Here is a 23,534-nt window from a genome sequence, read left to right on the forward strand (position 1 = left end):
GTCAGAAAAATCAATAGGTTATATAAAAATTATAGAAGGTTGTATAACGTTATTACTATCCCATAACGGAATGAAATTCTAAGTTTCCCAACAAGTTTCAATACAAAGGCTATACTCGGCAACAAAGACCTATTTAATCTTCCGTAATCAGTGCAGCCAGAGCTCAAAGTGAGCTGAACTTCACAAAAGGGCTGGGTAATAGGTTATTTTACGCATCACTGGCTGCCAGTTAATGCGACAGTCTTGAATGGCCGTTTTAGCTTTAATATAAAACCCTAGATAAGTCAAAATTCATATTCACTTATGAACAAAAAAATAAGGCACTGAACTATGGGTTTTAAGTTGGGACTAAACATAGAATAAATGTAAAGCTGAGATGTAAGAAAGTTCAGGGACTAAGTACGTCTAGTACGTTACTTGATGATTAAAATGAAACAAAAAGCACACTTCAAAAACGTAAGGTTAAAGCTTTCTTCCACAATATGATTAGACTTAAAATATCCTATTTTTAATTCAGAGTGATCGATTACAAAGAATTAACCTCCTGAGTTAATGATTATATAATTAAGTTTCTATCAATCAATTAGAAATAATGAAACACAGTTAAACATTTTTAGGAGGTGACGGGTTGTGCGTACTGTAATTGCTATCATAAAACATTTGGTACTTACACACAAAAACAAAGAGAACTTTACAATACCAAAGTCTATAAAGAGAAGAAAAACATGCTCCAGTTTTTTCAACACGGAACTTTAAAGCCAGATAGGGTTCATTAAGAGACTTTACTCACCGCCAAAAACAGAAAACACTTCATTTAATAAACACAACGCAGTGTAATTTCTTTACGTGCATGAAAACATTTGTGGTGACAAGCAGAACTGAGATAAGAATGATTTATTAGCTGCGCCTGAATGAAAGTTCCGAGTTGATTTACAGGAATTTTTATATTTTTAATGTATTTCATAAGTTTTGCGATTAAAGAATTGAGTGTTGGATTAATTAATACCGATCCGATGACATCAGATGTCTGCAGTTAGACTGCCCATAAAATATGGTGTGTATATTTTACTTTAGTTTAGCATTTTTAAATATTTTATACATTAAACATGTGTATTCTTATATTACTTATGTATATTTTACTTATGTCTTAATTCGCAAGCAGACGAAACCTTAGTACGGTACAACTTCTTATATTTCCGCCTATACAAAAATATATTCAAAATAATGTAGTGATACTAACACAGTATTACAAAATGATCGATCAGCTGAGCGGTTCGAAAGGTCAGTACCGATGTCGATGACCTCATAAATCGATGTGCTTTCCGCTACGTTGTGTATATCATAAAAACGTTTATTCATAAAGCGTTATATTTTAACCAATGAGCCTATATTGTATTTTATCTATGGTCTTTGACATTGTGTTCAATTACAGATATTTTAAATTCGGAACCATATATAATTACTCTTGAATCCGGAATGAATTTAAAAATGGAATTTGACGTGCACAAATATTTGTAGGCGTAATTGTTTGCAACTATTCTTGAATAAAAATTTGACCTTTAAAATTGTGAGATATAGTAGAGATTCTTTAATTTAAAATTTTACGAACACTATCATACGCATCAGTAGGTGCAGGAAATTTAAATACGGCATTCGTTGGACCGGTCTGGAATTCGATATCCTGATATATTACTGGTGAGGGCGCCGCCGACACGGCTCTGGGGACGAATAACTATTAATACAGGGGTTGTGTCGACCTTTAAGTGCTTTTGTACGAAAATAACTACATTCTCGGTTTATCTCTTACATTATATTGAAACGTAGTGTAACTGAAATCTATTATAAACATTATAATATTATTTTTCAGAATTTACGATATACATAACCAATTTTATATATGACCTCAAAAACTTGATCTTCATTGTATTTGATTATGACCGCGATTTCATTATTAATTAACTCGAAGTCTAAATATTGAATTTTCATTTAATTGTTTGATATATGGATAATTTTGCACCATAAGCTTCCATAGTTAATAAAATCCTTATAAAGCACAAAGAATGAATGGAGCATTGTCATCTGTCATAACAAAGAAGTTGACTGTTGTCACACACGCTTGTCATTTTTAATTAGTGAGCAAGGGAAACACATTAGGGGTTGATGCCCCAATCTAAATGACGCCCTCATGTGCCCTGGTGAGGTTACAGAGCTAAAATATTTTTCTGCATATGTGGAGTCTTTCAGGGTGTGTTCTTAAGGCCATTAAGCATACTTTATTAGACATAACCAAGACCTTATTAGACCAGCATTGTCACACTATTTATTGGTTTACATTAAAAGAACACAAAACTCAATAACAGAGTTTGTTTATTATTCTTCGTTAAGTCCTGCAAAGCGTAAAGTTACTTTCATGTAATATATTAGCATTTTAAATGAAGTAGAAAATTATATGAGTCGAAAACTATAGTACAATATAGTGAATGTTTTGTTATCATTATTGAAAAATCTAATGTTATGAAAAGGAATAAACAACACAAAAGTTCAAACTAATTCGGAGAATACCTTTTTTAACCGGCTTCAATAGAATTCTCAAACACGAAAATCTAGATACCAAAGGCAATTCTTTTTTAAATAGTTTTTACATGATTTTTGCCTACACAATTTGCTTTTTTCAGAACGTTTATTTATAACTTAAGCGGTTAAATTTACTTAAGTGATTTGGACTAAACATTTCGGAACTATTGTTTTTCGTGTAAATAGACGAAACTATTTTAATTTAGAAAAACTAAAAACTATTTTAATTCTTAATCTGTATAATAATTCCCTCAAACGGACCCCGCTAACAGATGTTTCACGTCATTACTGTTTGATCTTTGGCCCATCCGCTAAGGATCAGCTGATCTGTGACCCGATCTAAATTATGAAGAATTTCTCGGAGCAAATGGTATTATTTCAGTAGTAAATATTGGTATTAAAAGTCAAAGACAAGTCTAGAAATTATTAATTTCCTTCAAGCTATAAGCATATCTTCAATTATAGGATTCTTTGTGGTGTGATTATAAATAAGTATTAATAGTGATTTAATTTAGTTTTTAGATTTTTGTCCTGGTGTGGTTGTCTCTAACTGCAAACCGTTTATGCTTGATGAACAGGAAATTTCCTCTTAAATTCAATAATACTAATTTATGTCGCAATATGTAATATATAATTAACAGTTTAAAGCTTCTCTAACCCTAGTTTCAACATAATTGAATTTTATAACGCATTGACTTAAAATATCAGATTAAATAAAATTTTGATGGGAAATCAGAATGTTCAATGACAAAAACAAAAGTTAGTTATATATAATTAAATTAATATCATAGTTTTATGGAAAGTTTTTTATTTTAGTTAATTTTTTTAAATAATTTTATATGATCATTCAATGATATAATGCTGATCGAGGATCATGTTATGGTCTGTAGTAAATAGTATTTACTACAGTCAAAAGATTTCTAAATTTGGGTTCAGAGCAGTTTCATTTATAAAACATGTTCCAGACGAACTTTCAATTTCTAGGAACAATCACCCAAGGTCTTTCAATGCTACATGTGTGTACAATGGCGTTGAATTCGGTACTTCTATAGAATTGAACTTCGTTAAATTTATTTTACGAATTTTCACACAAAACCCAGACAGCCGTCATAGTTGATATATTCTACACTTGAAACAAAGCTTATTGACGTGTTCATTTGTTAAGATAATGAAATATCTGTAATTATTAGCCACTTACGAAATTTACTTAACTTTTCTATACACAGTACAATTAAGAATAACTTGATTTAAGAAATGTTCCGGCTCTTGATATGTTCAGCTCATACTTAGGCTCGTATCTTAAGTTATAATCACGTCTTGAGAGTTCTGTGTCAAACTATAAAAAATGGTTTAAAACTGAAACCAAATATAAGTTTGACGGACAAGAGAGAATATGGGACTTTATTCTTCTTACGTCAAAATTTTATTTATAAAATTAAACGATTTAAAACCCCAAGCGTTATTATATGTATTACTAATAAAGGTTCTTTATTATAAGCAGAACTGCAGCTTATGTATTTCACTTAAAACAGCTCGCTAAGCTATTGGCTACTAACACGCGAGTTACAAATTTGTTCTCACTTAGAAAAAATTATAGCTCAATATAAGCTTAAAATTATTAGCTATAAAACGTAGTTACTTCAAAATAACTTTATTGAGGCATAAATGGCTCAATGCCTCGCCCTTTAATTAATTTCTAACAACTTCAAATGTACAATTATCATTAAATGGAGAATTTGAATAAATGTATGAAATTATTAATTTACATTTCACGACTATTAAGGTACAAAGAATATATTTGAATACATTTTATAGTACTGATATGATAATAAAACATTTAATAAAGCGAAAACCTTGCATATTGATTTTAAAAATAGAATAAAAAAATATTTTAGTTTTGTGGCACGGGCCTGCGCTTTGCCACCTTACGATGCCACAGAATACATAATATTAGTTCTTAGTACATCGTTCTTTAATCCTTGACGTCTATTGTCTATGTTTAGACAGGATACAGGCACCTGAGTCACCGGAACAACGTTCCGAATTCCGTCCGGAATAACGCGCTCGAAAACGCGATTTGAATAGAAATTATATACGATAAATTTGACGTTTCTACACAATTATGGTATTGTATATAAATTCGCGATTTTGTTACAATTTTAGTTACACTTTCGCTGCTTACCATTTATTAACAGTTTTTTTTATATCATTTTGTAAATACAATTCAAAAATATTGAAATAGCACTCTTTATTATAACAATACAGATACTAATATTATAAGATATTCATTGTCGATTACGTTTACGAACAAAATTAACCAGTTTTCTAATTTAATAACTCTTTCTCATAGCTAATCAAACATTTGGACTATTTAACCAACTACAAATGAAACTGAAAGAGGAAGTTATCAATTTTAACGTGTTTCATTCTGGTTTTGTGTATACCCAAGCATAGATTCGCTGTCCGTGGAAATGGATGATAGACTTGGATGGATGGACATTGCTTTCTCATTGATTTTTGGGTCCGAATTAAAAAAAATAACCTTATATGAGATACACATCCTGTATATAATAATGAATTTACCCAATTATTAAAAATATAGTTATTCAATACTTTTTAGTGTACAGACATTTTTTGGAAAGAAAATGTTTACTGTTTAAATATTGGTTATAACAATGTTTCTGAATAAGTTTTTATTATGTATTTAATTAACATTTCATAAATTTTATAACAATTTGCTGGTTGCCAGTGCCTATATTTTGTTATCAGAGATAATATTTTGAACAAAACAAGTGCAGGCTGAGTGCAATACAATATCTAAATACAGAAACACAAAAACTTAAAATAAATGTATTTACTTATAATCTAAATACTGAAGCTTAATGATCATTTAGGGGCAGTAAACTTAAAATAGTAAATTTTAAATGCATTATACAATATACGAACTCCAGACAGTTGGCTTGGTTATAATTAACTTTAGCCACGACTTCCGTTCCGAAGATGAGCGTTCGCTTCACTCTATAAATATATTATTTAGCAATATTGACTTCCTTGTCTAATTACTTGTAATTTGATCAAGTTTTACATTGCAACATATATCATATTTTTTGGTTCTTTTGTTTTTTAGTTAAACTAGCCATGATGATCGCCAACCTTCGCAAGGAGATGGCACTATAAGAAGAATAATTTTTCTCTTTGCCATAGTTTGTATTTAGTTTGATGTTTGTAATAAAACAGTTTGTAAATAACACTAAATATAAATAGACTCTGTGATACTTTGGCTGCGTCGTAAAAGTGCTCCTGTATAAGAATTATGTTAAATAATCCAGTGGCGGTACAACCGTATATTGGAGTTGACCGCAGATTGCATACGTATCTTTGATCATTTTTATATACGTGATCAGCCTGTTCCTGATACATAGATTGTAAGACATACGGGTATCCTCACGATGTTTGCACATATTTAAAGTAAAATCCTTTAATACACAGCCATGATTCGAATTTAAGACCACTATACCGATAGCTCACGAGAGTTCATTAACGCCCGAACCCAATAACCAACCACAATCCATAATCCACCATCCGAGATAGTAATCTTAATCCAAATGTATTAACAAGTGTGCCAATTACCAATCGACGGATTGTAATAACCATCTGTCGATACAAACTATCCAAGGGAGATCGTATCGGTGTCTGTGCATAGACCTTTGTATGAAAATGACAGTTGACGAAAGCTCGATTTCAACATTTAATTAATTATTTTAACAGATTTTAACTTACACCAGTTTTATAAATAATTAAAAAAACTGTTTGTTATGTTTAAACATACACATGTATATTTTAATATTATTTGTACGGTTTTATTTACTTTATTTGCAAATTCAAATTCAAATTCAAAAATCATTTATTCACGTAGGTAACACAATGTACACTTGTGATTCGTCATTAAAGAAATAAATATTAATGCTTCTAATTTTACATTTACTGCCAGTTCTCAAATCAAGGGCGTAGAACGGAAGAGAAGAACTGGCAATAAACTCTCCGCCACTCTTTTTAATCGCCATGTTTTTTTTTTTACACAACGTTTGTAAGGAGCTGCAACCATTACACCATGTTCCACATGACATCTTAAGTAATTAATAATAATAACATAAATTAAAAACAAAGACTTGTCCCCTATCAGCAGGAGGCATGGTGAAATAGGAGCACGCACTTACATTCTCGTGGGAACAACGTGGTTTGGTTTACACTAATTATAAAATATGAGTGAAAACTCGGTAAAATGCTCTTTCATTTTATCCGTCTCCTAAAATGGATTGTCTTCGTAGGGTTTGGTTATTGGAATGCAGGTAGGAGATCGATCGACTGTCACGGTCTGATCAATTGTGGATTGATTATTGGGTTCGAGCGTAAGAGAGATATTGTATACGGAGTAATAGCTTTGCGCATGCATTTGGACAATATAACCTTAATATAGGCCAGTTGTGATGATTACTGAAGACTACCCCTTATTGCCAAAAAGTTACTATAATTACAAATAAAATTCGTGTTATGCAATTGTATACAAAAGACACAAAATAATTTATTTAAAACAGGTTTATAAAGGTATGTTATTTATTACATATAGTTCCCCAGCCGTGAAAAAGCTAATGAAGTCAACTCCATGTTAGTACAAAGCGATTAATAACATCATCCAATTAAAGAAATTCATACGTATAATGAGTTTTCATGGAAGTTCGTTATCAGTGTCTGCAATCTGGACTTGACAAATCATTAATAACGGCGAATTTTAGGTCACCGAATTTCAATGAAAAATTTAAGACGTTCTTGGAAAACACAACTTTTATGGTATTACTGTTTAAAAATTGTCAAATAAATTTTCATAATTATTCATTGTTTGGAAAAAATTATGGTAATTATACTGTAATAATAAACATACAGCTACACTTAGTCCATCCAATCATTAAGGATAATTTCATCAATTATTTTATAACCCCTACGAATAATTATAGTATGTATATACTTATTTTTTTACATGCGAGGGAAAAATCTATAGTCTAAGGGAAATTTACATATACCTACATTTTAGCTGAACGTTTTAATAAGTTTTACTTTTAAAACATTTATAATGCCCTAGTGATATATCCAAGGTATCGGTAGTGATTGCTACTGGTGTGTTTCTATAAAATATAAGGAGTAAGCTGTATAGTAATCAAAACGTGAATTTTTTTCCAAACGATTTTTATCAGTGCTTGCATATTCCAATCATACAAAATGTTCATACAAATTATTGTTTCTAAATCAGGGATTTATTATTTATGCGTCAAAATGTGTTTATGATGTTAAAAGGTTGATTTATATTATGAATAAAGCGTAAATTGACTAAAGAATAAAAAACAGAACGGCCATTTAATAACAGCCTAACTGAAACGTGCAGTTTAGTACTTAATAATAGAATTTGCATTTCCAAATTGGTGCGACAGTCGAGTATGCATTAATTTGTACCTGGAGCATCCGAGTAATTAACGAAGTGACGAACAAGTGCCCCCGGACGTGTTTCAATCATTAAAGTTATTGTCTCTGAACTTTTGCCACATTTTGCTTGTGAATTGTGGCTTTTACGCAATTACAGTGAACCAATACTGTTTTACAAGTTTTAATAAATTTTACGGAGATAATTGAAATGAGACATTACTTACTTAATAGAGAATTCTATCACTGAAATTCAAATCTGTGATCTTAAAATATTGCATTAATCTCGCTTTAGTTCTTAGAAAAATCGGATACCTAAATTATTCTACATTGCAATATCAACTATCAATTTTTTTTCTTCTTATAAAACTGTCAGAAGAAGTGGGAGCTTATAGATAACTGACAAATTTGTTTTAAAATATAAACAAAATTAAATACTTTTCAACCTCGATTTTTATTTGGCAGTAAAAAAATATTTTTCTGAATAATGCCTGCCAACGAGCAATCAAAAAGAAGTACATAATGATAATTTAAATTTGGGTCAATAGCGATGACCTAGGTTCCAGTGATAACCGGAAATTCCAGCTTCGTTATTTTCGGCAATTATTTTATTGTATTTTTAAAAAATGTTATGATATAATGTGGTGGAACGCCTGTAATAGCTTATTAGCGTTAAGGCCGTTATCGCTTATAACTTATAAGCTATTCAGCTATTCAAGAAACAAATAGAAAAATATAAAAATTCTAAATCGGTTTTTATATTCATTCTGAAGTATCAAATATATACATCAAGCAACAAACTAAAAAAATTGAGATTATTATTAACTTCACCTTGAATAAGATTAAACATAATAATAGGAAGTACAGTACATACGTTAACTATACTTCTATTTCATTAAGCCCTTCACAGCCCGGCTAGCTCAGTCGGTAGAGCATGAGACTCTTAATCTCAGGGTCGTGGGTTCGAGCCCCACGTTGGGCGTTATCTTTTTTTTACTTTTTTGTACTTTAATACGTATTACTACTACAATTTTAACTTACATTTTCAGTAAAAACGTAAACACTGTAAAGGCTAGTTGAAATCTTGTGAACCTATTTATGTGTAATGTATATATTATGTATTCTTAGACTAAGTATTAATTAAGTATAGGTAAATATTATGTATAGTTTCATGTAAGTATAAAAAATAATATAAAGTCCTATACAATTTTAGCAAAAGAAACAAAATGTTTTAAGTTGAAATTTCTTTAGAAAAAAATTCACAGCAATTAAATACCGGTTGCTATCGATGTTTTACTTATAATTGCTAGATACAAAAAATACCAGCTAACATTTTTAACGTAAGTTTGGCAAAGATATCGAGTAAAAAATAATGTTACATATAGGTACTTTATTTACGTTGTAATGTAACTACAAAATTAATTACATATTTATAAAAATATGTAATTAATTATTTTATTGTTCTCCTTTTTTGTGCATTCAAATTGTGAGCAGATTTAATAAAATTATGTTTTTTATAATAATATAATGTTAAAAATGTTGCAACTTAATTTGACTCAACTTTCAAAGTTTTCCTACAGCTAAGTGTTCTCAGTGTTTTGCAAAGCTTTAATCTGTGCCAGTGCCTGGTTAGTTCCTAAAAAAGAACTCTACTCCAATTACAAGACAATTTTGGCCCCTTTTTAGAGAATTCTTAATGATATCGATTATAACGAAGGGTTAAAGGAACAGTATTATATAAAATATATCTGCTGTTATTTGCTTGATTACTGCACTAGATAAAGACAAATTACCCTTGTTTGCCGAGTAATGTTGCAATAATCCAGTCTGATAATACTGCAATAGTAAACGCCGCGCGATTTTGCTTTTACAATAGCATAAATAAAGTTTAATACTTACTATACACAACAGTATTGTACAATTTCGTACATATGCATTTTGTCAATTTTCTCATGTTAGAGTATGTGTTCAAACAAATTCCGCTTAATCATAAAAATCGTTATTATTATTCATAAAAGCTAAATCTATAAAAACTAAATGCACTCAAATTATTCAAATTATGTTTACACTTCTATATTTATTACACTTCTTTCAAATTATGTTTACACTTCTATGAAAGAAATATATATAGGTATACTAGCCGTTTCGCGCCCGCTTTTCTGGACGAATTAAAATAAATTTTATGTTTCATTATTTTATTTTTTTTCATATTTTTATTATTCTTCTTTTTAACTTCCCGCTAAGAAAATTGAAATATTTCGAAAATCGAGTTTTTAACAGATGTTGACGTTTTGCGGTTCTAGGAAGCCTCTTTTGTTTTTATTAGCGGGAAAAATTTTCATAAAAGTAAAACAGAAATAAAAAAATGAAGGAACGTTGGAATTAAAAAAATAATTTCGCATCGAATGGTGGTAGTTTCATGTCGATACGATCAGTGGTTTAAGCGTGAAAGAGCCTCAAACGAACACCATTTTCTTTTTATATATATAATAATAGTCTAGAACTATACCAATACTAAAAACGGTGTAATTTGACTGATATAGCTTTAACAAGGAGTATGAACTTTCCCGTTTTATGAGGAATCTTACTCTCAGTAAAGTTTTTGTAAAATAATATTTTTCTATTGTCAATGAGTGAACGGACATAAGCTAACGCATTCAAATTACATCTTGCTTGATTGCAAAACTAGAGTTTTTTAATAATTTAATCAATATTAAGGCGTAATATAAAAATTCGTAGACACCATCTTTTACGCGCAAAACACATTCCTAACCAAAATAGCATAAACAAACAGAGATTAACAACCGAAAGATATAAACAGAACAAATCGGATAATTCATTTAAATTAAACTAACATTGTTCAATCGGCGTAACGATTCCACTTAAAGTAAATTCAAGAGGATTTCAGACGTAAAACTAACAATTCGTCCCGGCTCCTTCACAACAGTTTCGCTATAGATTTTGGCGCATTTGTTACCATGGTTACGATGTTCGTGTAGTAAGATTGGTGTCAATATAATTTTTATATTTATAATACCATAACTACGAACTATCAAAATCATCAATATGATCCCTCCACCAAGGGCCGCTAGACAAAAGTATTTTTTCGTCAGATATAACCTATCACCAGACAAAATTATATAGAATCGATCACGTGACTGAGCTAGCGATTCAACTGTTTCGATAACGACCTCACCACCTGTCAAATACCTTTCCAGGGCGTAAATAAGTTATTCAAACTGGAACTAACAATAATTGGAAAGAAGCATAAAGTTATGGAATTACGAATACAACAAATATATAAACATCCAAACAATTTCGTCCTACGCAGAACATATATGAAAGTGAAATCCGAAGAATACTCCTACGCTTCAAATAAATCCAGTTTCCAGGGTATATATAGAATGATTGCACACCTATTTGGACTTTGGATAAAAACCTATTTCGAAACTCTCAGGTGAACGGCTGAGTCACTACGATTGTCTTAACTAGCTGATGCGGGCGACTTTGTTCTTGTACACATAAAATGAATAAAATTCGCTATCAAATTTGAATATGAAATAAGATTAGGGATTACAGATACCGGCAAACATTTTGAGCAAATGTTTTTGCCTTGCCTGCGCAAAAGCGATTTTTAGGCATCACTCGGAGGGGGGCTGCGGGAGAGTAATGTGTCGATCGCGTGATTGGTAAATCAGTTGACGTTTGTGTTCCCCGCTGCGATACGATGCGCAATCCTTGTTTAATGCTCCCTTGTTTAATGCTCAAGAAATTTGCCGGTGTCTGTACGAGAAAGTAAAATAAAGTACAAAAGTAATAATTCATTATTAGTAATGCTTAATATTTCTCCTATATACATATGTTTAATTTACACACATGCCTTAATGTCGTAATAAAAGTTTTATATTATTTTGCGCTATCAAGCAATCCTATTATTTGTCAAGTTAATAATAAAAAATAATTTAAAATTTGCCATAGAGATCCGTCAAGCGCGTTTCTAGTAGCCGTAGTCCAGACTATCAAGTTTCCAGCCGACAACCTATGCTTATCTTCGAACTGAATCTAGTCTGAATCCTTACCTGAAATACCGTACACCTTAAGTCCCTACAAGGCTATTAGAAATTGTTTCCTTTTGGAAGAAACGGGGCGTTTCTTGCGTCGAAACAAATGACTGTTTCTTTCATTCAAAAACGTATCTGCTGCTGAGTCGTAAAACGGGATAATTATTAACAATTCAAGGGAGGTCCGCATATCGTACTTATAATGTTTAATAGCGTAGATTATTGCAGTAATACTATAAAACATCGCGATGGTCTAGTTATCATTCACATAATTTTAAAACAAACACGACCTAGTTATCCGGCGCGGGCGCAGGAAGTCGCTAACCATCGCGGTCATGCTGTGTTTAAACTGTAATTAAATTTGGTTCAACTCTGATTTCAATCATGCAGACCAAGAATCGTTTATCAACTGATACGTGCGTTGACCTTTTAGATTTAATATATCGAATCTGAACTATCCTTAATGTGTTTACTATGTATTAGTAATCGTATCGATAAATCAATCAAATTGGATGTTGAACTAATTTATAAAAATATATTGTTAAAGTAATTCTACAGTTAAATAACAAATACATCTCTTTACTTTTATTTTAAGTTTACTGCGTAACTCAAACGAGGTAAATTATAATTTTCATTATGTAACAATAGATATATCATAGTAATTAATTAGCGTTATTGTAACTAACTTTTTGACTTTATTTAAAAATTTAAATAAATCGATTTATTGCATAAATTATTATAGTCAGATAAAGTAGATTTTTTGCAGCATAAACCGATTCAAATTCACGCCTGACTTGTGATATTTAATAAGAAAATAGGAATCCTAACACATGTATTACATAAAACATAGCCAAGGAAATGCAAAGCGTGTAGACGCTCCAAAAGATTTATGGTCCGCGTTGAAATTTGTCAGATTTTTCACAGTTTGCCGGATAATAAATGGCTTTGAACATCCTCTAGTCACCAGGTATTACACCTCCCACTCGTCACTTAGCCCATTAATCTAACAAAGAGTCCTTCCGTCTGTCACCGCCAATCCAATACGACACGCCAACTTTTTGGTCAAATTATTGAGTTAGAGAAAATTGGCTAACAGCGTCATATCAATTATACTTGTCGTAGATTCACTTCTCTTGGCAATATCCACTATAGAAGTACATATATATATCTTAAAATATAGTTAATTTTTGAATTCCGATAATTAAAAAAAAAAAAGACAATAAAATTTACGTTCTAAGGTCCAATTCAGTTAATAAAATGAATTTCAATTGTCTGATAAAATAAAATGTCTGTAATTTATAATCGTGTAAACTGATACTGGTTAAGAGATTCTAGCATTTTTTTTATTAATGTTTAAAACCGATGTACATGGCCCAACAATAAAAAATGATCGGCAATAAAGATAATTTTATTTTACTTTTTCAAGTAAAATAAAGTTATAAATTTAAAACCCTTGTTAATACAAGTGTGACTACCTCTTGCAAAAATCACAGCTTCAATACTTCTCGGCATGCTTTTCACGATGTAATAACATTTTGAGGAATACGTGACCACATGCAAACACACACATGTTTTTAAGCACTTCAAATAATACTTGAGAAACGTATGACACTATGTAACTTATCTATCATTTCGTTTCATAACGTTGTATAATAAAAACAACGAAATAACCAAAAAAACATTTTTCACGCAAACAATAAGCTTGTAGTCAACAATAAGCTGTCAGTTTCCGGCAGACGCCAGACGAGACAACAATCTTCTGGCGGATGTTAGTGAACTGTTTTGTATGCAATACATAATTTTAGGGAGCCCTTAACATACGGGATCAGACCACGACGTGTTTGAATACAAAATCATAACAGAAATTGTCATTTCAGAAATATGCTAAATAATTTCGATACTGGCTTGTAAAAATATAAAGTTGCGTGTATCATGGGAATGTTTTGAATTAAATTATTAGAGGAAGGCTATAAATTCTATTATAAAACGGTACTATATTAACGTTGGTAAAAATGGTATTATCTCTCTCACTCTCCTTTTCGATCATTTTGTTTCTGCCTAGTGATTAGCTACTACTTTTATATATTAATTGTGAGTCAATTAACCTTTAGCAGAGCTTTTACATGTCTGTTTATACATACTATTATATTTATTTTTTCTTGAGATTTTATTTTATTTAATTTTAGTTATAGTTGCATGTCTATTTAGTATCTTTTGGTTAATTAATTATGCATTTCTTGTACTTTACCCTCTGTAGGTGTTTCTTTTTTTATTGTTCCTTATTAGGGTTGCCTGGAGGATCTTTAGGCTAGGAGGCTTGTTAGCGATAAGACCGCCCGTTGCCTAATAACTTATGTTACCTACTTACTTTTTTATATGTATAATTATGTGTATTATGGCAATGAAGTAAAAATAAATATTATCCTGATAAAATCAGCAGAAGCATCTAATAGCGAAAAAATTCTGCTGTGTCAATGAGAAAGTTCAGCTCAGACTGGTCTTAATCATAGGTTTAGGTTTGCATTTGCTTCGATAAAAGGTTAGTAATCTAATAAGAACTAGGAACATTATAAGATTAATGTCTAAAGGTAACTCACCGCATTTTTCTCATGTGCACTTCGACTCGGCCGCTTCCTTCCGGGCGCGCCTTGAACAGTCGTCACTAACATGAACACTAGTCCAAGCACGACCAAAGCTCGCACGTGCATACCCATTGTCCTTCTACAGTTAACAAACTCCCGGAGACCCCGCGCACATTTAAATTTCAAATAAGCGGCTGGCTTTGATTCACTATATACGTCCATTCGTACCCTCGCGATAATCGATCTTCTGCTTTCGTCTTTCACATTACACACTATTGAATGCTCCTCGATGCATTCATTCGGTATCCTACACCTATTAGATTCGTTGAATTTCGTCATATTTTCGTATTTTATCGATAGTTTTCGGTCATCTTAGTATTCTAGCCGATTCTTTTTGTGCTACTGGCACTTTATCGGCTCGTTTCCTGTTACCGAGTTCCAGATTAATTTCTCTGTCGGGAAGCTGCGTTATCGTGCAACGTGGGCGGCGCCCTTGTTTATTCTACACTTATAATATTCTTGTGTGCACAAGATATTGAAGCGATTCTGCAACAAAAGATATGGCTTCATAAATTATAATCAATATTAATACTTATAACGCAAGCGCACAATTAAATTGTCATTCATTTTGACATATTATTTAATACATATAAACAAATATTTTACTCCCAGCTCTCCAGATACTAAAAAAGCATACTCACTTAAAAAGCATCTAGAAAACTAGTTTTTTAATTTACTAATTATTCGTGTCTTAGTGAAATCTTTAGTCAGCGATTCATTATTAATCAATTTCACTAAGAGTATCGCACATAGATAAATAAAGTACCTAATGATAAGTTTAATTAATAATACATGTGTGCATTATAAGTAGGTTATACGAGTATTTCTTGTGCAAATAAAAAATGTCATAATAAATAGCTGACGATCTCAATCATACTTCATGTTTTTATTCATTGTAATATAACTTTCAAGCGAAAATATGAGTTAAGAGATTTTTAAAGTAAAATTTATATTTTCGTAAGACACGCCCTGTGGGAGCGATAACCACTGTTGACAGAATTGTTAATAGTGCCTTTCGGTGTATTCTACACTAAAAGTAATGTTGTATTGAAGGTCAGGGCCATGTCCCTTTTGTAGATTTAAATACTTGCAAATTTGCTTTCTAAGCTTTTACCCCAATACGCTGTACCAATTTAGATGGAATTCGAAAAATATAAATGTATAGGATATATTTATTGCTAACGTCAATATACAGTAATTTATTGTTTTATGTATATTAAGTAATATCGGTGATAACAGTGTCGTCACATAAATCTTTCTTTGTCAATTGACATTGTAAAATTAATTAATGTTTTATCTGGAATTTAATTTTTAACTCATAGATACGAGTGTCTATGTATGTTTAAACGCTTTTAAAACTTTAATTCTACTGTATTCTAGCCTATTTAAGCTAATATGTAATCAATAGAAGCATTTAGCATTTAATATGTACATATTTCTTTACTCATCTTCATAAGTGTATATTGTGTTACCTAAATGTATAAATGATTTTGAATTTTGAATTTTGGAATTTCTAACATAAAATAAAAATGTTTTTTAATTAATTTAAAGTTCACTCACTAGTCTTCAAAGAACTGTTTTATAAACTTAGCACTAACATCTAGCTTAAAAGACTTGGTCCTTATGTCTACGCACTAGCTCCGAGGTGTCGAGGACTAAACTTCTCTTGGTAAAAAGAAGATTTCTGTGTCCTTGTGGATGTTTAAACGTTATTGACAAAGGTATATATTAGTGAAACGCTTGTATATATTAAATCTTCAGCAGACGCGTGAAATAGTCTATTTATTCAATTCAATTGGAAATCGTTTTATAAAGAATTTTCCAAATAATCTTTGGATTGAACTGAAAAATCTCCACATTTGAACTTCCAACACCTACAATATTTTAGCAAAAGCTCCTTTATTGAAATATCTTTCTCTAACTATTAACAGATTTATGACTAACCATTTCAAATAAATCGACGAACTCACATGCTTGGCACAAGTTAACCAAGCTCGGTCTAAGTGCAACTATTTATAAACACTGATTTTAATTACGGCGCGCGAGAGTAATCTATATAAATCATATTTGTCATAATAAGCATAAAATGTCATGAATTTACGTTTCGCAAATGTCACTCGTCAGCGAAAAATGTCATGTATATTATATAAACTGTATTGAAATATTATAGGGAAGTACGTGGCATTTTATGTAGCCATAAATTTATAATATTTGGTTTGCAGTCTCCATGGTTTGTGTAACGCCACGCAAGGTCGTCGGTTCGATAATCGGTGGAAAAAAACACAGGGCACAGAAGGCTGTTTGGAAAAGAGGCTCAGAAATGAAGCCTCATGCCCTATTTAGACATTAAGGAATTTTAAACTCAAATAATATAACATGAAGTTCAGTTCAATAGTTAGTATCATTTAAAATAACGTGAAATGTCAAGTATATATAAGTCAATTGAAATTGAAAGTGTTCCTACATCTTTAATAAAACAACACCGGAATAATAAAACATGTGGACTATTCATACGAAACTTACATTTTCTCAATTCGCTTTACAATAGAAAACCATAAAAAGCACTAGGCTAAAATCTTCCTCTCCCTTTCATTTGGTAGAAAGAGACAACACGAACACTGAAAGCACTGTTAAAAACTTTACAATACACGCTACTTAAAATTTATATTAAAATATTAGAGCACGATTCATTATTTAATATAAATGTTCACTTAATTACTTATTGTATATACGTTTTCAGTCAAATTTTCGTAATGTCCTTGAGCGGGACGCTCACACGAGCGACGCGGCTGAGCGCGGTTCTGTACTAAACTAAATTTACTTTTGCTACGGGACTCAAGTCTCAACGGTATTACTTTGAACTTTAATGCATTTGCTTTGACGTGGGTTATTCATGTGTGAGTGGCGCTTTGTGGGTTATTGTAGACACAAAAGTGCGTACAATAAGCAATTTTGTGTGATTAAAATTTCTTTCAATTTCGTATATTAGTGTGGTCGCAATTAGCACATTGAACAAAGAGCTTTGAAAGCTTTTGGGCATTTGTGATTCGAATTACCGCTAATTGCTGTTTGTTCTTGACTTACATAATCACTGAATGCATTGATACAAAGCTTAGTTAATATAACCTAGTTTTAATCATGATAAATTTGAAAATAGATTTTTTGTCATATTAATACGCTTTTTAATCCGGTAGAGTATTTAGTGTAGTAGTGTGTTTAAGTATGTGTAAATAAAACAATGTTATGCCTATACTTAGCCATATATTGTGTATGAAAATAAAATTAGGATACTCAAACTAACGTAGAAAAAATTATAAGACGCAACTTATTTCCATACAAGGTTTAAATCTAGTGATGTCTCAAAAGCGTCTAGACTTCCATAGATTATAGCATTACACTGTTTAAATAACGCTTAACTCAATAAAAGGATTTTTATATTCTCAGCTTGGTAGTTTATACTTTATACCTTCACATGTTTTTATGCCTTTAACATGTGGTTTAAGAAGATCTTGATAAAATACGATTTGCAGCATTCATATTCGTTGCGAAAAAGTCTGTGAACCGACAAAAATATTTGTCTAGTTCCAATCGGAGTCAGGCTAGGCTAGACTAGCTTTAGATCGTGCGTTTGAACCCCAGTTGAGTACTAACAAATTTTTCTATCATGTGCAATGTTGTACGGTGAAGTAAAACATAGTAAGGAAACCAGAATTCCATCTTGGATGCCCTGGTTTCGTACATCTTCATCATGGATCACATGAACATGTGTGATCCGCTAATGATACCAATGAGCAAAAATTATGAAGAAAACAGATCCTTGTCTAATAACAAATTAGTTTAACTTAGACCTTTTAGTTTTAACCGTCATGATCGTTAATTAACATTTGCATATCCTTGACCTGTCCAACATAATTGTCTAAAATTGTATGTATCTTGGTATCCAACCAATCCTAGAGTATATGTCATGTATTACAGATATAATATGATAGTTGGTTATCAATTGATTTGTAAACAGGCAACTTGTTCAGTTCCTTAATAAACGAAAATTTGTTTCTTCGATATATGAAGGCAGTTGTTAAAATGAGGAATACAAAGACTCGTAACTTATTGACACGAGGGACTAATTATTTTCTTGCCACTCTTAAAAAAACACTTAATATTAATACATAATAATAAAAACCTTTATTTTAGATACTTTAAAATTAAATACTATATTTCTATCATCTTATTAATTCTTAGGTATCCTTTTTTAGTAACGGTCTCCTTCAAATCCTGCCATTCTCTGCCTGCACTGTGCCACTCTCTGCCATGTATCTGCTGTTTCCTTAATATGCTCTATCCACCTTCTAAATTGCACCAGTTTACTACTTTGTTGCTCCATTTTTCTGTCCCTGTTGCCATGTGCTCACTTAAGTAAATTTTTTTTCATTGAGACTTCTTTTACCTTCTATTTTCTTCTTTAGTTATTCTTCTATTATGTATTCTATATTTTATCTTTTCTTCTCTTCCCTATCACACATCGTTCCATCGATTTTTGATACACTATGTGTATAATTTTGTCACTAAAGTGAGCAAACAAATTTGCGATCCATATGATGTACCTGTACTAACAATAACACTTATAACATCTATTAAATTGTATGAGAGCAAGAAAATTAAAAACATGGCGCGCGGAGACGTTTCAATGAACATAAATGATTCATTATTAGCGTAAGTCAGTAACCAGAAACCACAAACTCTTTTCTAAAAAAAAGTTAAACTTGAGTCATATAAAATTACATCCGTCACAGTAGTAACAGCGTTGGTAGGCAACTGTACACTTTATAAACTTTATTAATACAATAATTAACGGACATTGTAAAGTTATATGTTGTATAGTCATGGGATCAGTAATATTCAAATTGAAGCCTTCAACAAAAGTTCAAAGGTGAAAAATTTACCACTGACGCAACATTTCTCCAGCGTCGTGTTTCTTTCATGTAACGTTACATATTAATGCGATTTATCTATTACATTATTATATGTAATATATAACTATTATACTTCCGTAATTAGCTTTAATTTAATTAAATGTATTCTTTGTTATCATTCAACAGACAAGTGAGAATAATGAAACATATTTTTTCCCAATTTGAAATTTGTATGTACAAGATACAATAATTAGATTTACGCTTATAAATACATACATCCATCCGGTGGAACTTCCTAGCAAGTTTACAGTTCTCTAGATTAGCGATGCCGATAAACCTACATTATTTTGTTACCTTGATAACAAACAAAATTTTAACAGTGACTGTCTTGGCTTTTTCTGCATCTCATTTGCGATATACGAATATGTTTTTTACGTATTCTACACATTACATAAAAATATTATTAAAAAATGTATTCCACATTAATATATCATATATTATAATAAATATATTAACAAATACATATTCAAGCGGTCGTAGAATTAATATACGTCATAGTTTGACACATATTAAAAACACATTACCGCATTAGAACGTATTTAATCATCACAATTTTACGTAGACAACCTGTGGTCGTAAGTTTTAACAAACATTGAGAACCGTTTAATTTTAAATTGAACATAGTAAGTGTAGAAACAAAGTTTTCTTTAACACTTGTCAACCAGCGTTTTTTGTTCATACATATATTGTTAAGTAAGACAGGATTAAATCAGCCGAATATTCATTTTGAATTCCAAAATTATTTAAACGATTACTTTTCCGTATAAAAGGCAACATCAAACACGTGGTTAACACATATTTAACTGGAACTTTTCAAAGTATTTATAACAAGCTACCAAAGCGAGTCATTAGCATCCTACTTTGGTATCAATACCATATGCGCACACGCATTGAATGTAATTGTTCGTCTACCTGCTTTACCTAACTCAGCAAAATTATACTTCCTTGTTTTCGAGAAATCAATAATCTATCTGACGAAGCTAATTTGTCATATCAAGGGTGACCTACTGAGTGTTTTCGAAAATTTGTTTTCCTTGTATAATGAAATCATTGAAGTTACCACTATGCGTTCGATTGTCAACTGTGTATTTAAAATGTTTGGTGAAATAAATCACTTATTAACTAATCTTAGTCGTTTTATTGTTAATATTTAGTTTATATTTATTACCAACACACAAATATACAGTATTTACAATATTCTTAAGGTAAGGTAATTATTATTAATTAGTAATAATAATAGTTAAAAATTCGTAAATGAAAAATTTAAAAAAAAAGTTTGGTCCCAGTGGCAGTGTTCCTTTAATGCTGGCAGCATTTCCTCGATATATACATATTCGTTGGGCGCTGAAAGCACCAAGTCTGGGCAGACTGGTACTATCTACCAGGCGCCAACCTAAATTTTTCTTTTTTTTTGTAATACTTGTGATGCAGAAAAATGTTTCATTAAATCATATTTGACGCATTTTTTATAAACGATTTAATAAAAAAAAAATTGTGTACTACACGGATCCTATTCGAATGGTACGACCGCACTACTCTACTAATACAAAAGATTTTATTGTTCGTGTTATATTTGATTTTATTCTATAGTGTTGGTTTAGCACATTCATTTGCATTTTGAATGAGCAATGCATGATGTATTACAAATATTTATTTTACTCATTATACTGTTTTTTACACCAGTGAAAATTGATACAATACACACAAAACTGTACATATTTCTCATTATCTTTTATTGTTCATGCCGTTAATCACACAAAACTTAGTTTTATTAAGGACAAATTATACACCTTTACGTAAATATTCGTTACTATTTGTTGTTTAACAGTATTTAACTGATTAGCGGACCATCCATAGCACACATATCCATAATTGTTTTTACAACAGTCCCTCTTTGTCTATTGTATGTGCTTTAAGAAAGAGCCCAAAGAGACGAGGGCGACCTTATGCGTTGCCACTCATGCGATTGTTGCTGAATTTTCGGCTAAGCGTAACTTGCCAAATACCACAAAAGCCGTCATGGCCCCCAAAGACAGAACAACAAAACGATCAACCAAAATTCCTTAAAATTTTTACTTACAGTTTAACATTTCATGTTATATATGGCTATTTTTGTATTATTCACGTATATACATATAAATAATATATAACAATATTCACTATATTTTATTTTATAAAATTTAGTATTGTTTTTTCTAAGGAAAATAAATAACTTAAAACATAAAGTCGACATAATATAAGAGTAGTATTTATTTCCAATACACAAAAGTATTTATTTTCTTAACCTATATAGTAATAATAATAATTAATTAATATAAAATAATACATTTAATTTTATTATAATAATAAATGTATTTTAGCTGTAAACCTATAAAACAAAATTGATTTTGTCAAACAGATTTAGAAATATGAAATAAAACTTCAATAGAAATAAATGCAATTTATACAATATTTACGCTGATTTAATGGGGTATTATTAAAATTTTATTGCAACATAAATTACATTTTTAGATCGCTGACCACACGTAAAAGACATTTTTTATTTATAGGGTCTCGCCAGAGCGGAGCTGCGTATGCAATAAAATATTACACTTATTGATAAATTGTATAAAATGTATTTGTTATATTGGAAGAAAGAAATATTACGATACAAACTATTATATACCCACGAACAATGTATGAATAAATACTATAATGGAAAGTCGCTAACAGGTTTGCATACAGCACTGAATTTCAGTGAGATCTCCAGCTGTCGCTATTGGGAGGTTCTGTGACTCTCAATCCTTATGCTGACTTCAATAAGTACGAATAATTATCGCAATACAGCAAGGAAATGCTGCCAGCGTTAAAGGACATAGGGACAGAACTTTTTAAATTTGTTTAAATTTTATTCTTATTATTACTATGTAGGTTAAGAAAATTGTAAATACAGTATATTTGATAATTGATTGTTATTTTTAGGTTTGAATAAACGATACATCCCACTTCAATATTGAGTTTTGAGTGTTCTTTTTTGTTGGAGCCTAAGGTTGCCGTCAGCGTTATAACTATATCGAATTTCCATGCAAAAACATTTGGATCGCTGTTGCTGGACACCGGGACCATACAAACAGAATATTGTATAACGTCAAACATATATTCTACTAGCAGACCGGCCAAGCGTTACTGTGGCTAAGGTTTTTAGTTATATTACATAGTAGTAAACTATTCAAGGGAAACGGTAGGAGAACTTATGTGAAAGGTAGATAGCTTATGTGAAACGTTGGTACTCTTAACACAGCGCCATCTGTTACAATTGAATCAAATAATAAACAAATATTTGCAATAAAATAATATTGCGGGTATAAATTGAGATGTTAGGTTAGGTTAGGTTATCCTATCTTTTAAGTAAGATCAAACTGCACACGGTGTGCAAATTTGATTGATATCGGTTCAGTAGTTTAGGAGTCCATAGCGGACAAACAACGTGACACGTAATTTATATATATTAAGATATATAAAACGTTATAGATCTGGATTATTTTGTACTAGTCTTGTCTATGATAATGGCATTATGAACGCACGTCAATAGCTATTAGTGAAGGTTATTGTTTGTAGTTTTTACTATAAAATTTCTTATCGAAATTCACTGCCATTACTAAGGCTAACTCCGTCTATTCCTTTACTTCGAATTATAATGGTTAATAAAATTGAAAACGACGTATAGTACCTAGTTAAAAACCATGAGCGTCAGTCCTCAATTAAGTTACAAATTTCCCTGATAGCCCATTTACCATATTGACCATCATATCAAGTCTGATGTAACATGTCCTTAA

General features: G+C 31.0%; 1 protein-coding gene and 1 non-coding gene across 2 annotated transcripts in view; one reads left to right on the top strand and one right to left on the bottom strand.

Annotated features, from left to right (window-relative positions):
• Positions 1-17,558, bottom strand: part of LOC125048765 (matrix metalloproteinase-2-like) — a 141,049-nt gene extending 123,491 nt beyond the window's left edge. Inside the window, exons 1-2 of the mRNA XM_047647635.1 lie at positions 17,273-17,558; positions 14,705-15,235 (exon numbers count right to left, since the gene is read on the bottom strand). Coding sequence (XP_047503591.1) covers positions 14,705-15,028 — 324 coding nt within the window. The 5' untranslated portion in view covers positions 15,029-15,235; positions 17,273-17,558. The remainder of the gene's footprint in view (positions 1-14,704; positions 15,236-17,272) is intronic.
• Positions 8,956-9,028, top strand: Trnak-cuu. The gene has a single exon. It is a non-coding gene; the product is annotated as a tRNA-Lys (tRNA).
• Positions 17,559-23,534: the final 5,976 nt, after the last annotated feature.

The sequence above is a fragment of the Pieris napi genome, chromosome 4 (assembly GCF_905475465.1).
Source record: "Pieris napi chromosome 4, ilPieNapi1.2, whole genome shotgun sequence".
NCBI lineage: Eukaryota > Metazoa > Arthropoda > Insecta > Lepidoptera > Pieridae > Pieris > Pieris napi.